Source organism: Balaenoptera borealis (assembly GCF_965194805.1).
Source record: "Balaenoptera borealis genome assembly, chromosome: 16".
NCBI classification, from domain to species: Eukaryota; Metazoa; Chordata; class Mammalia; order Artiodactyla; family Balaenopteridae; genus Balaenoptera; species Balaenoptera borealis.
The window spans coordinates 16265532-16288541 of NC_138872.1; the positions used below are offsets into that span (position 1 = coordinate 16265532).

Genomic DNA, 23010 nt, shown 5'->3' on the forward strand with positions numbered 1-23010 from the left:
AGAAAAATGAGAGCTACTCCAAAACAGCAACATGTACCAAGCAATGAACAGACATTATCTACAGCCCTGTAAGGTGGTGATGGTTCTCCCCCTTTTATAGATCAAACCAAGGTGTAGAGAAGTTAGTGTCTTGCCCACAGGTACTTAGTAAGAGGCAAAGCAGAGAAACAAACCCAGGGCTTGATTTTTTCCAATTAGACCCCAATTTCCCTTGGCCCATAAGGATGTAGGAGACAAGATAAACTAGAGACTGCCTAGAGACATGTAGGGGAGGCAGCTGGCTCTCTAAATGCATCACTAATGAAGGAAAGTTAGTAGCTCCCTGAAGGCAATAACTGCTATCTTACTGGGTCACTGGATCCCAAGGTACTGGCACCTTATCAGATAAGAGAGTAAACATTTGGTTAAAAAAAATTTTTTTCCAGAAAAGTAGTGCCCTAAAGGATTTTATTACTCACCAGCTTTAAATGTAATTAACATGAAACATTTGGGGCCACTGATTATGTAGAAGTGCTGAACCAGTACTGTGAGGAGTGGGTGCTGGGGAAAACTAAGGTATTTTACAAGAGAAACCAGAAGTGCTGACTCATAACATGGAAAATCACTCCTGTGGCTTGTAAAGTACCTAAGTTGATCCTTTTAACACTGTTGTGAGGTAAAAAGGATTGGAGCCATTAGCTCCATTTTTCCAGATGTGAGAAACAGGCTAAGTTCCTTAGAGAAGGCTGACCTGAGGAGCTGGTATGTTGCACTGTAAGTACTTACTGTTGGCATCATCAAAAGCCAACAGTAAGTGTATGGATATCCTGAGTATTTCTCAACTGACCCATCACCAGCACATCAGACCCAACACAGACGGGGACCTAGCTTCTGTCTCCTCTGGGGAGATGAATAGGGGGCAGAGAAAAAGCCATTAGCTTAGAGAAACAGCTAAGCAGCATGGGACCAGAGATGATGAAGCCACACCCTAGTCACCCCTCAAGGAATTTGGGTTTACTTACAGGTGCTTCCAGAATAAAATGTTCAGTTACAACTTGGGTCTCAGAGGTTAAGAACTTCTGCTTTATATTTTCTAAGAAGCCAGAAAACAAGCCAGTTTTTACACTGACACTTTCTCACTATAAAGTACCTCCCTTCTTTCTGTGGTCTGTCTGTGGGCTAACTAACTGCACAGCCTGGCTCCAGCCATCAGGAGGAAATCGTGGGCTGCAGTCAGACCGCCTGACCTTGAATCCCGCTGCTTAACTAGCTGTGTGTCCTTGGGCAAGCTAGCTTAACTTTTCTGTGCCTCACTTTCCCCACAGGGGCAATAATACTATTTCATTAAGGGTGCTTGTAAATGAGATTTTGTATGTGAAGCGCTTAACACGATGGATGCCCAGCCCACACTCAGGAATCATTAGCTGTCAGGGTTCAAGGCCAGTCTGGGAAGCATACCTGGGCCTTGTGAAATGAAAAGTTTGTTTATCTATCACTGTGGGCATCTAGCTCCAACTCCTTTCTTAACATTGGTGTCTTCTCGCTGCACATGATCTTCAGAGGCAGCCAGCCCACGGTCTAGAGAATGCACATGCTGCCACAGCGCCCCTGCCGGCCTCCCCAGGAAAGAGGCTCTGCCCAGGCCACTGTGTACCGTGAATAATAAACCCTCAGAGCCTTTACCCAAACTGCCATTGTCACAAAAGAACCCCACACACACTCAACCTTACAGAGATTTTTATTTAAGACCCAGTCATGCATACTAAAATTACATGTTTTCACCATTTTGACTTAGAAAATGCACTAGAAAAATAAACTTTTGATCAAAACAAACACTGAAGTAGATGAATCCACCACCATTTGTCCCTATACTTGAAGCCAAACTGAATTTCAGTTTGAAGCGAGGAATGCGACCAGTGGCCGAAATGGTGCCCCAATCTGGTCACAAAATTAGTCCACCTCTCACCCCTTCAGAGTGGTGTCAGAGGCTCTTGGCCCCAGAGAATTTTCAAGTATTTCACTTGTAACAGGTTCCCACCTGATATGCCAAGAGGCTGAGGCATATCCACAAGAATCCCAATGGCAGCTACCTAACTGCCCAACTAAACATGGCGCCCTGTGAAATGAAAGGAAAAGCAGCTACTTGGCAAAGAGGAAAAAGGTCACTCGCATCTCCATCCACAAATCACCCTGGGCCTTCCCATGGAGCAAGCTCTATAAAGGAAGAATATTTGACTCTGATGTTGTTTAATACTTGTATTTCAAGCAAACCATTTCTGAGTCAGGAGAGCAGAAGGGAATTTACTTGAGATTAACAAAATTCACAGATCCCAATACTGAAAAGGATGACCAGAACTGACATCTTTCCTGAACAGTCGATATGTTTCCGTTTGCTATCTCCACACCTCTCATGCCATGGGACAGCCATACTTAACATCATTACCTTAGCGAACATTTTACTTCCTAAATGAAAGAAGAGGTTTCAAAGGAATACCTTAAAATGTGGTGCTACCCAAATGAAAAAGCAATCCCGTGACTGATCTGAGAATCAGATGGCATTTAAAGCAGAGGCCCACCCAGGAAAAATTCTGAAAGGCTCAATATCTCATAGGAATTCAGGGAAAATCTCTCTTATTACCCTGACTCTATTTCTGGCAAAAATGTAGTATCTTGTGAACTGAAGTGTTTGTAAACCTCTAAGGACAGGCGGCTCCTTGTGAAAGCGGGATGAAGTACTAGGGAGCTGAAGCCACCTTTCCCAAGAGCAAATAAGAAACTCAAGATGGGAAGCCAGGGTTGCACTTATGGCTATTTCTGTAGATTTCTTCCAGTCTCTGGCTGTGAAGGTAGAACAGGATTCCAGGAAGAGGCACAATTTTCCAGAATTCTGTGTAGAAGAGAGGAAGAACACGCCCCCCACCCCCCACCCCAAATTTCTCAAGCTTACAGATTCATTTGGGAGCTTTAGGTGTCAGTTCATTCAGACCTAAATTTCCTAAAGAATCACCCAGATGCGGAGAAAAAAAGAACAAAGCCTCTTATGCCAGGAACAGAGGGTTCAGAGCTCTGAATATAGACCCCCTTTATCGTATGATGATTCAGGGATGTTTGGTGGCTGATCTGAGGCCACGTGGCAAAGTAAAGCTGGAACTCGGGTCTCCTGGTTTACTATTCCTTTCCCTTACCTACGCCATGCTACCTGGAATTGCGGGAAAAGTTCATTTTCAGGTGTTTGTGAAATGGATCAGAACTTTTCCCTGAAGGAAAACACTCGCAGTTCTCCAGGTGTTCAACTACTTGCTCCATCACTGTGCCCTCACTGCTGAGTGAAGCTCCCAGGGTGCTCCTGTGGTCATTCCCCTGCCCTGCCTGGGGCAACTTCACACAGATGCCTGGTGAAGCCATGCGGAGACCGCTGTGTTCTCCACCCAGGGAGGTCCTGGTTTCACAGCTTGGTTCAAACCTCCTGAGGTGCCAAAACCATTTGATCTCTCTGGAGCCAACATAAAACACAACAGCTCCAGAAGGTAGATAACCCTTGGCTCTGACTCCTTTCAGAAGCTGAATGAAACAGCTCCTTGATCCAACTGGGAAGGCCTGGGAAAAGGGCAACATCCTTCCTGGTCTTTGAGAAATTTCTCTAGGTGGGCTTGGTCATCCCTATGTTAAGACATGTAGACAAAGGCAATTGGCCAGCAATGCAATGCACAGTTTAAACCTTGGAAACTTGAACGATTCATGTCTAACCTTTTTGTTTTGTTTTTTAATCACTCTGTCCTCTTTGGGACCTAAGAAAGCCTCTAACCAACTCTCCCATCCAGGCAGTTGAGTTCTGAACCCTCTACTATAGCCATCCCACTTGTCCTATTTAGACCTTTCCAGCAATGCTGGTCACACTATCATTGTCAGATGGGACTAGAGGCAGCCAGGGATATGCATTTTGACACTTCCCGCTCAGCCAGGTCCCTAGAACATCCAGGGTTAGCATCTATGGTGAAAAGAATTCTCCCTAGAATTGGCACTAATGAGGTAAGTCATTTCCACCAACAACTTCTCCAGACATTTTTAAAAGTGCTAGAGAGATGAACAGCTTATTAACACCTGACTGGCCTTTGAATTTCAGAGGACTGTTCTAATCCTAACTGAGCCATCCACCTTGCCTGCTGCTCTAACAAATGCACGGAGAAGGTACACACACAACGCGTGGTACTTGTCACTTTTTTTTTTTTGGTCACACCACGCAGCATATGGGATCTTAGTTCCCCGACCAGGGATCAAACCAGCGCCCCCTGCACTGGAAGCGCGGAGTCCTAACCACTGGGCCGCCGGGGAAGGGGAAGTCCCACTTGTCACTTTTGAACACCACCATCTGCATGGAATGAATATGAAGGGAAATAGGTCAAAAGCCTTCAGATGAACCACTTAATTTGATGCATGGGCTAAGGCTAAATTCTTGACAGAAAGGGTCTAAAGTGCTGAAATGCAGAACTAACATTCAGTCTGGCCGAACATGCGAGAGAGAAACTCAAGTGGGCTGGGGTGGCAGGGGTGAGGGTGGAGGTCCCAGAATAACTTGCCCTTGCGTTCATTTCCAGAAGCCAAAATCTAAAAATCCCAAGGAAGTTAACCATTCACCATTGCCAGGTTTAAAATATACCCCCGAGTCTCAGGAATGGAAGGAATTCATCCAAGATTCTGGGCATCTCACCTGCCCTCACAAAGGCCATCCTTTTCAAGTTTAACCCTCACCATGAAAAGAAAATGGGGATTGCTCAGTCCACTGTTTCTTTAAAGGCAGGGCCGAAAAATGACGCATCCCTCTTGGAAAGGCCCAGGCATACTACAAAAAACAGGATCCAACCACTGGTATATAGAGAGTCCTCTTTCTAGGCAGAAAACCTACGCCTAACGTTCAATCAATCACTAAACCAAATCCCAGAACCTCGGTAGTAGCCAAAAGGGCCCTCAGGATCACTTCATTCAGCCTCATTTTACAGGTGAGAAAGCTGAGGCCCAGGTCTCTTAATTCTTAGGCCAGAATTCTTTTATTTTTTTAAATAAATTTATTTACTTATTTATTTTTGGCTGCGTTGGGTCTTCGTTGCTGCGCGCGGGCTTTCTCTAGTTGCGACGAGCAGGGGCTACTCTTCTTTGCGGTGCGCGGGCTTCTCATTGCGGTGGCTTCTCTTGTTGCAGAGCACGGGCTCTAGGCACGCGGGCTTCAGTAGTTGTGGCACGCGGGCTCAGTAGCTGTGGCTCGCAGGCTCTTGAGCGCAGGCTCAGTAGCTGTGGCGCACGGGCTTAGTTGCTCCGCGGCATGTGGGATCTTCCCGGACCAGGGCTCGAACCCGTGTCCCCTGCATTGGCAGGCGGATTCTTAACCACTGCGCCACCAGGGGAGCTCCCAGAATTCTTTTAGCTACACAGGCCTGGCATCCAGTCTTTTAGGTTGAGTAAAATCACGTACATCTAGGATCATGTATGATTCCATTGAGAACCAGGCCTAAGGCTTTATGGGTTTGGGAAAACTTTAAGTTTCTATTGCAAGATTCAACCCACGAATCCCAGAGGTATGTGAGGTCCCTGGCTCCCGAATTTGATCAGGAGGTGCTGCTTCTGTCTGGGTGCTTGCATGATTCAGTGAAGGTGCTTTCCAGACCCAGTGATGGACTAACACTTAAAGTTTCTTGATGAGCACAGAGGTCTGCAGTTAGGGTTCATGTGAAGAACACAAACTCCCACTGTCTCACGTGTGGCCCCTTTGCAGCCTCGGTCAAACTGTTTCATAGGTGGGTGCTGACTGGCCAATCAGGTTGTTTTCTCTTGGAACGTGGGATCAAAGTGACTTTGGTCCTGATTTTTCTTGCTTTGAGCTGTGTCAAAACCAGATACGGCTTCAGATGAAGGGCTGCACACTGGGATTCCAAACGTTTGGAATCGCTGGGGGAGCTTTCTCCATGTCTTCCATAGGAGTCATTCAAGTAACCAAAGCCTCACCCCGCGGCGTACCTCAGAGCCCTACAGGCTTTTCCTCCGCGCTGCAGTTCCGTTCCAAGGAGCAAGACGATCCATGGCACCTCAAATTCTCCTTGGACCTCTCCAAAGAAAGAAGAAAAGGTTTTAAAGGTGGTGACGTTCACAGGGGACTGGCTAGTAGCAGGAGTACAGCTGTGATTTCACAGCCCACATGGAGTCATCACACGGCGCCTCCGAGCTCAGCCCCTCGGGCGGCAAGGCCTGGCCCAGGATGCTGTCACAGGGAGGGCCAGGTTGGCAGAACTCCCTCACAAAGTCCTCCTCCGAGGCCAGCAGCGCCGCGTTCCACGCGGTGATGTCCAGCTCCCCGGCTGTGCCCCCGTACTCCTTGGGGAGGATGTTTCTTGGAAGGTTTGAATGGAGAGAGTTCAGGTCAGACCCATGAAGGAAAAACTACAGGGGATGAAAGGAAAGCACACACGTCCTTAGGTTAATCAGTAACTCAGGAGGTGCTCAAACAAATACCTGTTGAATGAATAAAGGAACAGTTGATGCCAACTCTACCCAGTTCCTCGAAAAGCTTGAGGATCCTTAATCCTCTTTTCCTTATACCCCGTATCCTGTAGGCTGGTAAGGGGTATAAGGAAATGCATCCGGAATTCTAGCCCTTCCCTGCCACCCTAATGGTACCAGGCCACCATCCCTTCTTACCTGGATTCCTACAACAGCTTCCTCACTCGTCTCTGTGTTCACACCCTTGTCCCACCACAATCTAAGCACTTTACAACATGCGTCGGATCAAGTCACTCCTCTAATATGTACAAGCTTCTCGTGCTCCCACGTCACGCATACTAAAAGCCGGACTCCTTACGATGGCCTACACGACCTGGCCCCCGTTACCCCTCTGCCTCCCACTCCTACCATTTGCCCCTGCTGCTCTCCCAGGCCACTCCCACCTCAGGGTCCCCCAGATCACTGTGAGGTTCACTCCCTCATTGCTTTCAAGTCTTTGCTCAAATGCCAGCTTCTCAGTGACACCACTTCTAACTACCCCATTGAATACTACAACCCCTTCCCCGCTTCCAGCACCCGCGGTCCCCGTTCTCTGCTTTATTTTTCTCCATAGCACTTAGCACATCCTTATCCTACATAACATATGTAATCCACTGTCTGTGTCTCTTTCTAGAATGAGAGGGATTTTGGGGGCAGAGATTTTGGTCTGTTTTGTTCATCGAGAACATACTTGCACAGAGTAGTTGATCAAAAAATATTTTTGAGTGAATGAACGAACATACGAAGGACCAAGTGAACAAGATGGTGGGCTACCAGTAAGGTCATTTCACAGATGTAAAAGACCTCTTCCAAAGGCTGCTTTGGTAAAAGCAGGTTCCAAACGGGAGCTCCGGGAACCAACATGGGTTCAAACCCAGGTAGGGAGGCCACTAAATCAGAGGTTCTCAAACCTAACCATGTATCAGAATCACCTAAGGAGATTTTAAAAGCATAGATTCCTGGGCTCCACCCCCGAACTGATGAGTTAAAATCTTCAGGGAAAGGGCCTGGGAATCTGGATCTGGATTTTAAGTTCCCTCACTTACACACGTGAGATTCTCTATATGTTTCCTCTTTGAAAAAGAGAACAAAATTCAAGAATATTTGAGTGACCAGAACCATGTTCCCAGGCCTAGGAAAGAAGGAGAAAAATACCACCCACCACATTTCAATCGTGATCCTGGGAAAAGTTAAAAGAGAAGTGGCTCTTCAGGGTCAGAGAGGAAGACTGTCTTTGAAAGTGACATCTATCCTTTCTTAAATAAGAATTAAACTAAAAACTCACAGATCTCATAAACCTTGAATTACTCCACAAACTACAAGCAAGACCACAAATTAGGTAAGTGGAAAGGCTTAAATAGCATTTTTAAAGCCCAAGGAGTTGTAGTAAGAAATTGCCATGACTCTTTTTAACTACCTGCCCGGTGACTACCCTTTGCCATGTCCTCTTACACATAAAACACAATGTTGGTTCACAATGCCCAGGCCAGGATATTAAAAAGTCTAAATGATCACAGAGCAGGGACGTTCCTACGATAACAATCCTGGTTCTGCTCTCTCCACTGGCAAATAATACATTCTCATTAATTTCATCTCCCCCTCACAGAAAGGAGTGTTCATTTATTTTATCTGTAACCTTGCACTTTCCAAATTAGTAGTCCCAGGGCAAGAATAATACGCTAAGTTTACTGTCATCACAATAAATTTATAGATGTCACAAAAAAGGCAGCATTAAAAAAAAAAAATTAAAGTATCTTAAGTCGATAGGATCATCACTTACTCTGTTTGCTATTTTCTCCTTCAGAAACGGTTTTATGATGGCAAAAATGCCTTTAAATATTCGAGGTTCATTCACTACATGGACTGCTTTTATCCGAATGGGGAAACCGTCCTGTGGGGGAAGGGAAGGGGGTGTTAGAACCTGTGGAGCATCTGGAAACTGTCCATTACCACAGCCTGGGAACTTTTTTTTGTCCCCCAGATCATCATACAGGACTAGAAAACCACTGATCCAAATGCATTATCCTTACATCTGAATCGCACAATACTTGGCAGAAGCAAAGAAGAGTGGAAGCTAAGGAAAGCCAAAGTATTGTCTCAAAGCCAGGATTCACATTTCTGATAATGACCAGAGGTGACATTTAAATGCTTAAACAATCAACCTGGTGTGCAGTAGTGGCTCAAACACACCACTGAGGAGAATCGTGGTGTCACTGGTCCTCCAGAGCTCATGGGAGACAGAACCCCACGGGTTGGGTCAGAACAAAGCTCCAACCAGCCAGAGCTGGGAGGCGCAGGCCAGGCTACATCCTGAAGGTCTCGGTTTCCTTTCAACAAGGAAAGATAATTCTTGCCTTGTCTATCTCAGAGGATTCCTTGAAGGACTGAATGGGTTATAAAGACTGTAAGTGTGCTTTGCAGCAACGAGGATATACTGCACAGCACAGGGAATTACAGCCATTATTTTGTAATAACTTTTAATGGAGTATGATCTATAAAAATACTGAATCATTATGCTGTACACCTTAAACTAACATAATATTGTAAATCAACTATACTTCAATTTAAAAAAAAAGTGCTTTGCATGTGCAAACCATCTCACACAATACTGGTGTGTAAGGAACTTTATGGTTCCCAGAGACTTGAGTTCTGAAACACAGAACATGAGGTGTGAAAGCATCTGACCAAAACAGCCCAGCAGGGCTCCCCCTGTCCAGGTCCCACAGAAAGGAGAGGTTCCATCACTTCGGCAGAAACCTTCTCAGTTTCGTTTGTTGAGAATTTCTCTGCCTTCTGGACCAAAAAAAAAAAGCAGAAAGCATTTCTCTGTTTTTTGGACTCTTGCCCTAAAGCTGATCTTGCCCAGAAACTACTGGAGACCCTGATGAGAATGAGTGGTGAATTGGACTTTTACGTTTCTTCCCATAATGCTTTTCTAGTGTTCTGACTGTGGAGAGGAGGTGGGGTTTGTGTATCAGGTGGAATTAGAGGTAAGTGGACAGGGCCCTGGGGAAACCAAACAGCCACAGGACAGGCACACGACACACAGGGGCCATACCTGAAGGATGCCAATCACCTTTTTGGCTATAAAAGGGCCAAAATGAGATGCCTTTGATAAGCTCACTCCTTTGTAGTCTGCAAGAATTACAATTCCATTCACCTGGGTTTCTTCAGACTGAATGAGTTTTTCTAATGTCAGGTATATGGCTCGGATGTTTTCGGTAATTGGATAGTTGCTCGGGATCCATCTGTCTAAGGTCGTAAGAGATGGACAGTATGTTACAGAAATGAACACAAACAAGTAATTAGACAGGCTATGATTTATCTCCTTCCTAAAACTATTGTTTAAAAATGGAAAAGACAGAATTCTACTGGCATGACTATTTAGATCTCTAAGTGGTAGCTGGTGTTTCTTAACTCCAAACATAGCAGCACATTCTGAAATGGAAATGCAATTGAGTGGTGAAGATGAAATCGTGAGTTCTGAAGTCAGACACATGCGGGGGTTTGAATCTTACTAGTTGTGTGACCTTGGGCAAGTTACCTTCTCACCGTGGGCCTACATATTATCCCATACATAGAATGGGATAACAATACTGGCTTCATGGACATCTGTACCTTCTGCCATCACAAGTCCCCTTATCTTCATGAGACCACCCTGATTTTCCTTGGGGAACCACCCCTTCCCATGCTAGCCGTACAGTTTGGGTAAACGGACTTCACTCCTGGGTCCAGAGGTGGGCTTGGCCGATACGGGTATTATAACCTCCTGGCCACAAGCATGTGATCCAAGCCCGGTCAAGCAGAACCATGGGGACTCAATTCTGGGACCTTGGCCCTTTGGAAAGAGAAGATCTCTCTTCTTTCTTGTAGTGGTGAGGCTGGGAGCCTGAGACTCAGGGACCCCATGAGGTAATAAGAGCTGGTCTGAGAATGAAGCCCAGACTGAGGACAGCAGAGGTGGAGATGGCCTTCCAATGCTGTAGTCTGAGCAAATCCCCCTTTCCAGGCTGGATGCTCCTTTAATGTTCCCCATATGATCGAGGAGTCTTTCTCTCTTTGGGGAAAAGATGAAAATGACAACTTTTGAGTGTTAACCACTATTCTCAAGAAAATCCCACCAACATCTCGGTGTCTCTTTCTTAGAAAGATGAAGCTCCACAGGGGGACTTCCCTGGTGGCGCAGTGGTTAAGACTCTGCGCTCCCAATGCAGGGGGCCCGGGTTCGATCCTTTGTCAGGGAACTAGATCCCACATGCATGCCGCAACTAAGAGTTCACATGCCACAACTAAGACCAAGCGCAACCAAATAAATAAATAAATAAATATTAAAAAAAGAAAAAAACTCCACAGGATTGCCACCAATGGGATTTGTGATATGTGCAAAATTCCTATGAAAAACCCTTTGTCCAAAAATTATGCCAGCTTGTTGTTTGATGTTGCTGCCAATTGAACCTGCTTCTACATAACTGGCTGTCATCGTTTTCAATCACATATGTCTCAAAACAGCTTATAAAAAGGCAAAGCCAATACCTAGTTAAGAACAAAATCTGTATCTGCCTCCTGCTAAAATGTTGAGTCGGTGGGGAGGGATCCAGATCTGCTGCAAACATATGGGGAAAAAAATCCATCACACGAGCAAAGAGTTCAAACCACACGAGCAAAGAGGCGAAACCAGTGTGGTAATATCCGACTGTTTTGTAATATTCGTATGAGTTGAGCACAGAGGAGGAGCAGAAACTCTCGTTGACTGGTTTCTAGGTGCCCTGACATCTCCACCGCATTGCTTATTTTAAAATGAACACCCCTAATTTTGGAAAGCACCTAAAACAGCAGGTAAAGCAGTTAACACTGTGCCTGGTACACAGTAAAGGCTCAAGAGAATGTGGTTTCGTCTCCCAACAGGGTTTGGTAAATGACTAAAGGAAATGGTAATGTGGGGCCTGCAGGCAGAGGGAAGTGCCCTGCCGCTTCCACTCCCCATCAGCTTCCAGAGGCGTCTGTATGCATGAGCAGAAAGGGCAGTCAGCAGGTTCTCATTTTCCCAGCGTGGTTGGGAAGAAGAACACAGCAATCGTACTTTCACATTTTTTTTTTCAGTTCTGCTCTGATGGAAAATGTTGAGGTTGGGGGTAGAGTGGAGAGCTCTCCTGAGTTTATAATGCATTTGGTGTCAGGGAAGAGAAGAGGACGAAGAATCAGAAGGCTTGAGTTCTAGGACCCCTCGGTCATTGTGTCAACCAAAAAAATGTTCCCACTCATTTCTAAATGCTTTTGGGCGGCGGGGGGTGGGGGGTGGGGTGGGGGAGTTGGTGGGGGGTGGGGAGGTGCCTCCATTGAAAACTACTGTGCCAAAGAAATGTCAGGTGTCCCGATTACCATCATGCAGTGCTGAGATCTAAAAGTGAATCTAAAGTGAATACTTTCAAGGGCTTAACAAAGCAGAGGGAGGGGGGAGAGGTCGGAGGAGGCACGTGGTAGGCAGATACCTTTCCAGGCGTCTGCCCAGCCCAGACCCTTTCACTGATATCTGTACCTCACGTGCTCACTAAGGAGTGAAAGGGTGGGAGCTGGGCGGGGCGTCCTGGCAGCCCCGCTTGTATGCGATGACCAGGGTCGCTTTCTCAGCCCACCAGATTCCCAACCCTAGAAATCTGGAATTTGCATTGAAAGAACTTAGTTGGGTGGCCAGGTAAACCTGGGAGCTGAGGGGTGTACCGAGGGAGCAGAAGCCAGTCCACGGACAGAAGTGTGAAGAAGATGTGCAAAGGGCAGCAGAGATGTGGTCCAGAGAGACACACAGACTGACAGACAGAAGCAGAGACAGGGAGAATGGCGGTCTCAGTTCCTAATGGCTTAGTTCCTGATGGGGGAATGAACTGGATTCTGGGTCTTGGCTCCTGGGCCCGGCAAGAGCTGTGTTCCTTCAGATCTCTGGTGCTGTGTTCCCATCTCCTTAGACTAAATCCTCCCTTTTGTCTTAAGCCGGTAGAGCAGGGTTTTGTTCTCTTGCGATCAAAAGAGGCTTGACTGGGACTTCCCTGGTGGCTCAGTGGATAAGACTCCATGCTCCCAATGCAGGGGGGCCTGGGTTCGATCCCTGGTCAGGGAACTAGATCCCACGTGCATGATGCAAATAGGAGTTTGCATGCCACAACTAAGGAGCCCGCGCTGCAACTGTGACCTGGTGCAACCAAATAAATAAATATATATGTGTGTGTTTATTTATTTACATATATATATATATAAAAGAGCCCTGACTAAGGCAAGGAGGGGACAAAAGGGAATAAGAAAGAGAGAGAGGGTGCTGAGCAGACACACCCCAAGCTGTACCCACGCCCCGCCCCCAGAGACGGTGAGGGTGGTACCTGGACGGAGGCAGAGGATGTGGCAGCCCCTGGGGTCGGTGTGGGGCAGTACAGTGAGGAATCCGGAAGCCAGGACCTCTTTCAAGGCCGAGGGCCGCAGGTTGTTGAAGACTTCGGGCCAGCTTCTCCGGCAGCTGTGGTAGTTGATCAGGAGCTGGAGGGCCCGGTCGTAGTCAAACTTGCGGGCTCGAAGGAAGCGCAGCAGGAAGGCGTCCTCGAGGGAGGTGCTCAGGTTCGGGCACTCCTTGCGCACCATGTCTCGGAGGGCCTGGACATCGCGGAGCCTCCATTCTGGCTTCTCCTGCAGCTCCTCCCTGGCTTTGGCCACCAGGTCCTCGGTCAGCGAGCACACATAGCCGGCGGGTGCGGGGGGCGGCGGCAGCTCACTTTCCGAAAGTGAGGCCGCGGAAGGGCTGGTTCTCAGAGAGTCACTTTCTTCTGACATTAGCTCCCAGGATCCCTGCAAAAAGAGAAGCCCTGCGTGATGTGGAGAAAGCCCAGCACTGCTCATTCCAAATCAGAGAGCAGCACGAGGGAGGGGGGCAGAGACGTTTTTTGTCAAGCCAAGAACCTCAGAGCAGTGGTTCTTGACGGGAGGGGTATCTGAACCACGTGCCCAAGCCCAACCCCAGACGGCATGCAGGAAGAATCTCTGAAGAGGCACCCAGGCAGCTAGAGCAGGAGGCACACACCCCTCATCAAACACACTGGCCTTGCTCGCGGAGGTATGAACAGGTGCTCAACCTTACTTGTAATTAAAGACATGCAAACTAAAACACCTCTGAAATTCAGATTAGCAAAAATGCAAAACAGGTACTCTGATATGCTTGCTGTTGGTGGGAGTTTGTCAATATCTATATCTATAAAGATTTCAAACCACATACCCTTACAAGTATCATATGATATCACTTGTATGTGGAATCTAAAAAAGTGATACAGATGAACTTATTTACAAAACACAAATAGACTCACAGACAGAAAACAAACTTATGGTTACCAAAGGGGGAAGAGGGGGAGGGATAAATCAGGAATTTGGGATTAACAGATACACACTACTGTTTATAATATAGATAAACAACAAGGACCTACACAGGGAACTATATTCAGTATCTTATAATACCCTGTAATGGAAAAGAATCTGAAAAAGAATAGATATATATGTATAACTGAATCACTTTGCTGTACACCTGAAACATTGTAAATCAACTATACTTCAGTTAAAAAAAAAACAAAAAACAACACATACCCTTTGGCCCAGCATTCCATTTCTAGGACACGTACTTGTATGTGTGTGCAAAATATGCACACCAGGATGATCGTTACAAGTATTGATTATAATGGCAAAAGACTGGAAACACTACCTACATCACCCAGTTGGAGACTGGTTAAATAATATTACCATATGAGTGGAATACCATTCAGTCGTGAAAAGGAATTAGGCAGATCTTTATGAATTGACACGTTAAGGAAAAAGAAAGCAGTTGCAGAAAAGTGTGAAAAAAAGACCTGCATTTAAAGGAAACCATAAACAAGACGAAAAGACAACCCTCAGAATGGGAGAAAGTATTTGCAAATGAAGCAATGGACAAGGGATTAATCTCCAAAATATACAGACAGCTCATGCAGCTCAATATCAAAAGAACAAACAACCCAATCAAAAAATGGGCAGAAGACTTAAATAGACATTTCTCCAAAGTAGACATACAGATGGCAAAGAGGCACATGAGAAAATGCTCAACATCACTAATTATTAGAGAAATGCAAATCAAAACTACAATGAAGTATCACCTCATACCAGTCAGAATGGCCATCATCAAAAAATCTACAAAAAACAATAAATGCTGGAGAGGGTGTAGAGAAAAGGGAACCCTCTTGCACTGTTGGTGAGAATGTAAATTGATACAGCCACTATGGAGAACAGTATGGAGGTTCCTTAAAAAACCTAAAAATAGAATTACCATATGACCCAGCAATCCCACTGTTGGGTACATACCCTGAGAAAACCATAATTCAAAAAGACACCTGCACCCCAATGTTCATTGCAGCATTACTTACAACAGCCAGGTCATGGAAGCAACCTAAATGCCCATCGACAAATGAATGGATAAAGGAGATATGGTAAATATATACAATGGAATATTACTCAGCCATAAAAAGGAACGAAATTGGGTCGTTTGTAGAGACGTGGATGGACCTAGAGACTGTCATACAGAGAGAAGTAAGTCAGAAAGAGAAAAACAAATATCGTATATTAATGCATATATGTGGAATCTAGAAAAATGGCACAGATGAACCTGTTTGCAAGGCAGAAATAGAGACACAGACATAGAGAACAAACATATGGACACCAAGGGGGGAAAGGGGGGGGGGGTGGGATGAATTGGAATATTGGGATTGACATATATACACTAATATGCATAAAATAGATAACTAATGAGAACCTGCTGTATAGCACAGGGAACTCTACTCAATGCTCTGTGGTGTCCTAAATGGGAAGGAAATCCAGAAAAGAGGGGATATATGTATACATATAGCTGATTCACTTCACTGTACAGCAGAAACTAACACAACATTGTAAAGCAACTATATCCCAATTAAAAAAAAAAAGACTTGCATTTACATTTTAAAAATATATGCATCTATACTTGTGAATGCACCTAAAATTTCTGGAAGGAAGTACAAGAAAACTGTTAACCGTGGTTCCCTCTAGGGAACAGAACTAGACACTGGACATTTAAGGAGAGAGAAAGAGGCTCTTTACTGTACTGTTAAATTTTTTACCGTATCCACACATGGCTTATCATGGTGGCTGTGAAACTGACCAGATCTCCTGTCGGGGTGAAGCATAACTGATGGGTGTCCCCAGCTGCTGTCCCTCTGGATCCACCATCCAGTGGATGCACACTTTCCACAGACTGTCCCTGGCCAATGACTGAGCGAAACGTAGGACTCCTTGAACAGGCAACTTTATCTCAAGGACTCCCTAACAGCCTGGCCGAATCTTTTGTGGAACCACACTGCAGTCCAAGACTTCCTGCCCAAACCTCCTGCACAGGGACTGGCCTCAAAACGCTATCGGAAGCTCTCCCTGATTTCTCCAGTTCCCCTCCCTTTTATGTGTTGCTGCCATTAAACTTCTTGCATGTCTAATCTCATCCTAGTGTCTGCTTCTTGGAAGATCTGAACTAACGCACCTATTAAATGAAAAAACAAAACAAACAAAACAAAATAACACAGCTGCCTTAGATATTTCAGGAATAAGGTTGCAGCAGGGCTGCCCAGTTCCAAAGCCCAAGCTCTTGTCCATGGGCCGTCACTGGTCCCCCACTCGGAACTCAACAAGGAAGGCAGGAACCACCTTGGGGTCTCTGCACATAGCAGGTCTCCCCCCAGGCCACGGCAGCCACAGTGACCAGGTCACCCCCTCTAAATCTTAGGTCTGCACACTCTGTTCCTGTGTTCTAACCTCCAGCCTCACCCAGCTTCTTTCACTTCCTCCCAAAGGTGGTTTTCGTACCCTCTGCACGTCCTGTTTCCTCTGACTAGCGTGCTCATCCTCCGGTGCTTCTGCCCAATACCAATTCACCCTTCGGTCCCCATTACAGGCTACTTCATTTACTCAACAAATATTGAGCACTCGGTAGGTACCAGGCCCTCGTCCAGGCACCAGGCCCTCGTCCAGGCACTGGGGCAACTACTAGAAGATAATAAGTGCTACGGAGAGAAATAAAAGAGGCAAGGGGGTTGCATGTACCTGGGGATAGGACTTGCAATTTTAAGTAAGGTGATCAGGGAAGTCCTCACCCAAGTGACATGTGTGAGAAGATGAAGATGAGGGAGCAAGCCATTCTGGGGGAAGAAAAAGTGCAAAGCCTGAGGCAGGACCATGCCTGGCTTTTTCAAGGAACAGGGAGGAGGCCAGTATGGCAAGAGCCAAATGCGCAAGGTGGAGAATACTGCCAGCTGAATTTAGAGAGGAACTGGGGACCCAGTTGGTACTGGGCTTTGTAGGCCAGTAAGAGCTTAGTTACTATGACTTCAGTGGGAGCCAAGGAGGGTTTTGAATAGACTGACATGATCGGATTTAGATTTCAAAAAGATCACTGGGCTATCTTGAGAATGGACTGTAAGAGGATGAGAATAGAGGCAGAGACCATTTAGAGGCTACTGCAATAATCCAGGTGAGGGATGACGGTGCTTAAAGCGGGAAGCCTTCTCTGACTCCACGCCAGGTTAGGAGCTCCCCTCACCCCTGCAGGAGCTCTTCCGCATAGCGCTTCTCTCACTGTTGCAACTGTAGGCAATTTGTGCACAACATCCACATCTGTCTTGTTCATCACCTTAAACCCACCCAGCACTTAACAGGGTGTCAGACACATAGCCTGTGCTCCATAAATATTTGTTGAATGAGTTTAATCTGCTTGGCGGAGGTATGCTGAGTGAGGAATAGATCAACAATCATGGTTCACAGGACCCACCCTGGGCTCTGTTTTCCTGGCAGTCACCAACAGATGCCTGTAATCCCAATCGAGTACTTAGCCAGAAGACAGACTGTAGCATCCACGGACTACAGGTCTAGCCTCAAAGTCCCTCTCCAGCCTGTCTCCCACCTTTCCCCCTCTCAATGCATATTAAATGTCAGCCAAAGCAAACTAATGACCCACCATTCTTGAAACACCTCATGCATTTCTGATACCTCTGCCTGTAATTTCCTTGCTTCATTTGTTCTCAACCAGACAACTCATCACCTTCCAGGCCCAGCTTCAATGTCACCTCCTCTATGAAGCCTTCCTTGACTACCCCAGGGTGACTCTCTCCTGTTTTCCACAGCACTGGGTTCCTACTTCTCTTTCAGAAAATGCAGGCCAGTGTCTTGTGTGTTTACCTGAAACTCCTCCAAGCCAGTTTTACCCATCCATTCATTTATCAAAGAATTACTGATCACCTGTGGCAGGCACTGTGCTTACAGGTGCTGGGCACACAACAACGAACAATATAATTCTTTGCCTTATGAAATTTAACTCATAGTGGAATGATGAAAAGAGATAATATGTACTTGAGCATTTTACCATGTATCAAGTACTGTGATAAGCACTTTACATCCATCTCTTGTTTAATCTTCACAATATTTGGTGAGAGCACTAATGCTGTTCCTATTTTACAAAGGGGGAAACTGCCCACTAGAATGTAAATTCCATGGGGGCAGACAACTTGCCTGCCACGTTCACTGCTATCCCCAGTGCCTGGCCCATGATGGTACTCTGTAAATACTAGCGGATGATGTGAGGTTAAGGGCCCAAGGGTACACACCTAGTGAGGCAGAGCAAGGATGTATCTAGCCCCACACTGGGCTCTACGCTGCACCTAGAGCTTCCTGTTTAATCTCCAGGGCCTTGGCAGTATCAAGCACAGAGCAGGACCCAGTCACAGTCTGGTAAATGAACTGATGGGTGGGCATACGGATGGGTGCAAACACCATTTGTTAGGGTCAAGCCGGGAATATTCCCCACCTGGAGCCTATCATTTTTCGAGCATCACCTTCCTCCCCGTCCTACCCCAAGAAGAGGTCAGGAATCACCGTTCCTGGAGCCCCAGAGACCCCACGTCCCGTCGACAGCCTTCCGAGGCCCCCACTTCCGGCTGTCACCCCTTCCCCAGGTGTCCCCATTTCCTGGGGTCTCTCGCTACTCGGATGCCCCACTTCCGGTCGTCCCTCCCTCTCAAGGGTCCCTCTCCCTGGCCCCCGGGGCACACCGGCTCGCGGGCACTCACCGGCCCGGCTACGGGGCGGAGCGCGGGTCAATCGGCGGTGGGAGCCTCGTCCGGCAGCGCGCACAGAACAGACCCGCACTCCCCACCCGGCCGGCCCGGCCGCTCGCGCCGGAAGTGACGTACGCAGAGCGTGGAAGGAGGGGCACCGCCCGCGAGTGCGCATGTGCGACATCTCCTCGAATTGCCTGCTTTCGGTCCCCACCTGGCGGCCAGGACGGCGCAGTGGGACCTGAGCCTGGGAAGAGAGTGGCTGGGAGGCCCAGGGAGCACGACCAGGTTGAGCTGGTATAGATGAGGAAGCTGATGCCCAGAGAAGGAAGGGAAGAAACTGCCGTTTTCCGAGAACATATTAACTATTTACCTGGTGTTTTACATCCATCATCTCATTAAATCCTCAAATGGAATCCTACTATTTTATGAAAGGGAAACGCAATCAATGAAGTATAGAGTTTCAAACCTAGACCTCGGGATTAGCATTCCAGTATTCTCCCCACCAGAGCTGCCACCAGGACTGGCTGCTCCAAAGGGTAAGATTCCAATTCAGGGGACGTCTGTCTGTCTGTCTTTAGCCAAGTGACTTTGAGCAAGTCCCCCTTCCTCCTTGGGCCTCAGTTTCCTCGTCTGTAACATGATTCTTGCTCTGGAATATTGATTCAATAATTGTTTCCTGCTTTGGGGTTCATGAAGTCCTTTTCAGAAAGTGGTGGTTTGAAAAAGGCTTTACTAGCGCCGGCCTCCAGTCCATTAAAATCCCCAGCACAACCCCCAACCCGCCCCGCCCCGCCCCGCCCCGCCCCGCCCATATATTTTGTGCAGCTACAACTTTGAGACAATCTTGAGGCCCCTCTTTCAAGCAGAGTAATACTAATGTCTTGGTAAAGACACTAAACCATTTCTAGAGAGAAATTGTGTGGTCCAGGAGGACTCAACAGCCCAAAGGAGTATCCAGGAGATGACCTTAAACAATCTGTTCCTTTCCCTACTCTTGGGGCAAGAGGAGTTGCAGGGAGATGGGAACTGACATAGGTGGGCCAGAAGAACATGGCAGTTTCTGCCAGATGTTAGATGGGCTGGGGGTTAGGGGTGGAGGATCCTGGGTTTCACTCCTGCTCTGGCTCTATCACTTCTAGGATAAAGTACAGAAGACTCAGTTAAATTTGAATTTCATACAAACAATCATTTCTTTTTAAGTATGCAACTTTTGGGATGTACTTATACCAAAAAATTGTTGTCTATCAGAAATTCAAATTTAACTGGGCATCCTGTGGTTCTTTTGGGTTTTTTAATTAAAAACATTTTTTTGGCCACGCCACGCAGCTTGTGGGATTTTAGTTCCCCAACCAGGGATTGAACTTGGGCCCTCAGCAATGAGAGCACGGAGTCCTAACCACTGGACCACCAGGGAATTCTTGGGCATCCTGTGTTTTTGTTTGATTTTTTTCCTAAATCTATGTATTAATTTCATATTGCTGCTGTAATAAATTATTACAAACTTAGTGGCTTGAAACAACACAAATTTATTTTATAGTTCTGCAGGTCAGAAGTCTAAAGTCAAGGTGCTGGCAAGGATGCATTCTCTCTGGGGACTTCAATGGGGGGAGGGAATGCATTTCCTTGCCTTTTTAGCTTCCAGAGGCCACTTGCATTCCATAAATCATGGTCCCTTCCTCGAATTGCTTTAACCTCTTACTTCTGGTGTCATATCTACTGCTGACTGTGATCTTCCTGCCTCCCTCTTTAAAAATATTTCTTAAAATTGTTTCTTGTGGTAAAAGTATTTAACATGTGATCTACCCTCTTAACCAATTTTTTTTTTTTATAAATTTATTTATTTATTTTTGGCTGCATTGGGTCTTCGTTGCTGCGCACGGGCTTTCTCTAGTTGTGGCGAGCGGGGGCTGCTCCTCATTGCAGTGCGCGGGCTTCTCATTGAGGTGGCTTCTCTTGTTGCGGAACACGGGCTCTAGGTGCGCGGGCTTCAGTAGTTGTGGTGCACGGGCTTAGTTGCTCCACGGCATGTGGGATCTTCCCGGACCAGGGATCAAACCCACGTCTCCTGCATTGGCAGGTGGACTCCCAACCACTGCGCCACCAGGGAAGTCCCTTAACCAATTTTTAAGAGTACAGTACATTATTGTTGACTATAGATATAATGTCTCCCATCTCAAGATCCTTAACTTAATCACATCTGCAAAGTTCCTTTTACCATATCAGGTAAGATATGCACAAGTTCCAGAGATTAGGACAAGGACATCTTTGGGGGGCCAATATTCAGCCTACCACAATCTGGCATCCCTATTCCCAGCTGTGTGACCTTGGCCAAATCATTCAAACTTCCAAAGATTCTAGTTCTTCATGGGCAAAAAGCTGATTAAATAAGTTTTTAAGAGGAAACACCTTGCCCCATGCCAGGCAAACAGTGAGTGTTTTTAAAAATGGCAGCTCTTGTGGCAAAAGGCAAGGGATGATCCTGTCCAAACCATGTCGTCCTAGGCATTTGGGATAAACCCCTCTCCTCAGCCAGACCTTCAACCCCCCCCACCACCCGGTGGTAGCCAGAGTCCAGGTTGCAGTCCCACGTACTGCCAGCAGGGGGAGAGGAGTGCAGGTCCTGGTCTCAAAGTCAGGTGAGGGCTGAGAAGGGATTTGGAGATTTCCCAGAAGTCCCTGTCCCATCCTTGAGGGTCATTATGTTTGGTTCCTCCTGGTGTTACACCTTATAAAACCAATTATGTCAGGATTGGAAGAGTCTCAGATGAACAACAATGACAACAAAAAGAATTTTCATTTTTTGAGGAATTATATACTCCAGGTACTGTGCTAAATAGTTTGCTTGTATGATTTCAATTACATCTTACTACAACTCTGTGAACAGCAAGCTAGGATTATCTAATTTACAGATGAGGAAACTGAAACCTGGAAAAGGAAAGTCACTTGCCCGGGGGCTCAAGATATTCAGTGAAAGAGCAGGATCTGAGCCCACGTCTGTATGAAACTATAGCCCCCAATTTTACTTTGTCTTAGAGTAAATGTAGACCTGCCTCTTTATTTTTACATGTTGGGAAAGAGGCTCAGAGAAGGGGAAGAATTTGCCTATGGTCACATGATGAGTCTGTGGTTGAGTTGGGATTTGAACTTCTGTCTTCTAAGTTTCTGCCTTGGCCATTCAGAAGTAACAGACTTTGAACCACTCCTTGAAAAGGTCCATTTCTTCATGTGTCAAATGAGAGGTAGTGTCCCTTGTGTAGGGGGGCCTTGGGAGAATTCAGTGGGATGGCATATGCAGAATTCTGGTACATCGACTCATGAAGTGTCTGTTGACTGGTGATGACCGTACCACTCAAGAGCAGAAGCGTCTTGGTTTGGAGGGCTCTAAACACCTTACCCTCCTAGCTTCATCCTGTCTCTGAAGGAAAAAGCTGGACATTGGCTATGTGCTGGAGGAGCCTGAGCCGTCTGTTTTCAAGGCGTGCGATTCTGAGCTCAGACAATCTAGAACTAGCTTCAGTATTGATTCTTGGTAGAGGACATAATTTCTCAACCTTGGCACTATTGACATTTGGGGCTGGACAAGTCTTGTTGGGAGTGGATTATGCCATTCTGTACATTGTAGGGTGTTTATTGGCATCCCTGGCCTCTACTCACTAGATGACAGCACCCCACACTCACAGTGGTGAAAAGCAAAAAATGTCTCTAGACATTGCAAAATATGCCCTGGGGGACAAAATTGCCCCCAGTTATGAATCACTGGTATAGGAGGAAGCAAGCTGGCTTTTGGTCAGGCAGACCTGAGTCTAAATCCTTTCTGTGTCACTCACCAGCTGTGTAACCTTGGAGCAGTTATTTACCTCTCTAACCCTTGGTTCCTTCAACCATAAATTCTATACTGACAGCTACTATTTGTTGAACACATTTTCATTGGCAGTGTGATGAGCTCTTTACCTGGTTAATCTCATTTAATTTTCAGTAACGGTATCCTGAAGGGACACTGACAGATGGAAACAGGGAGGAAGGGAAGGAGACAGGGAAGAGTAGTGTACATTAAGCATCTTCTCTGTACCATGCAGGACAGCAGACTCACACACATTTATCCTCTGCCACTAGCTGTGTGATGTTGGGCAAATCACCCTGGGGCTCAGTTTCCTCATCTGTAAAAATGATAGCAGTTGGGAATTCTGGTAAGATGAAGGCAGTGATGCCCAGCATAGATTTGATTCCTCCCAAATCACCACATAGAAACAGAAGATTCGAAATAGAACAGAAAATTCCATACACACACTTACAACAAAACGAGGTGACCAGGTATCTTCATGAGCTCCAAAACACAAGTGAGTGAGGACAAATCAGCAACAGCTATGAGGCC

At 46.4% G+C, this 23010-nt stretch overlaps 1 protein-coding gene and 2 long non-coding RNA genes across 6 annotated transcripts in view; 1 reads left to right on the plus strand and 2 right to left on the minus strand.

The window, feature by feature from the left end:
- Positions 1-23010, minus strand: part of LOC309614097 — a 150795-nt gene that overhangs the window by 11652 nt on the left and 116133 nt on the right. The gene's annotated exons all lie outside the window — the stretch shown is intronic.
- Positions 1700-18778, minus strand: TTPAL (alpha tocopherol transfer protein like). Of its 3 annotated transcripts, none has more exons than XM_082361795.1 (5): positions 18648-18777; positions 12876-13335; positions 9566-9759; positions 8288-8398; positions 1700-6408 (listed from the first exon to the last, which is right to left on the minus strand). In XM_082361795.1, the coding sequence occupies exons 2-5, from the start codon at positions 13318-13320 to the stop codon at positions 6130-6132; spliced, it is 1029 nt and encodes a 342-aa protein (XP_082217921.1). In that variant the 5' UTR covers positions 13321-13335; positions 18648-18777; the 3' UTR covers positions 1700-6129. The 3 variants fall into 3 exon arrangements, with proteins under 3 accessions (XP_082217921.1, XP_082217922.1, XP_082217923.1); XM_082361796.1 differs by lacking the exon at positions 18648-18777 and adding an exon at positions 18386-18599; XM_082361797.1 differs by lacking the exon at positions 8288-8398 and having other exon boundaries at positions 18648-18778.
- The window catches only part of LOC309614090, a 41506-nt gene continuing 37312 nt past the window's right edge, over positions 18817-23010 (plus strand). Inside the window, exon 1 of one of the 2 annotated variants that reach the window (XR_014236006.1) lies at positions 18817-19174. This is a non-coding gene — a long non-coding RNA (uncharacterized lncRNA). The remainder of the gene's footprint in view (positions 19175-23010) is intronic. The other variant, XR_014236007.1, reaches the window with a different exon arrangement.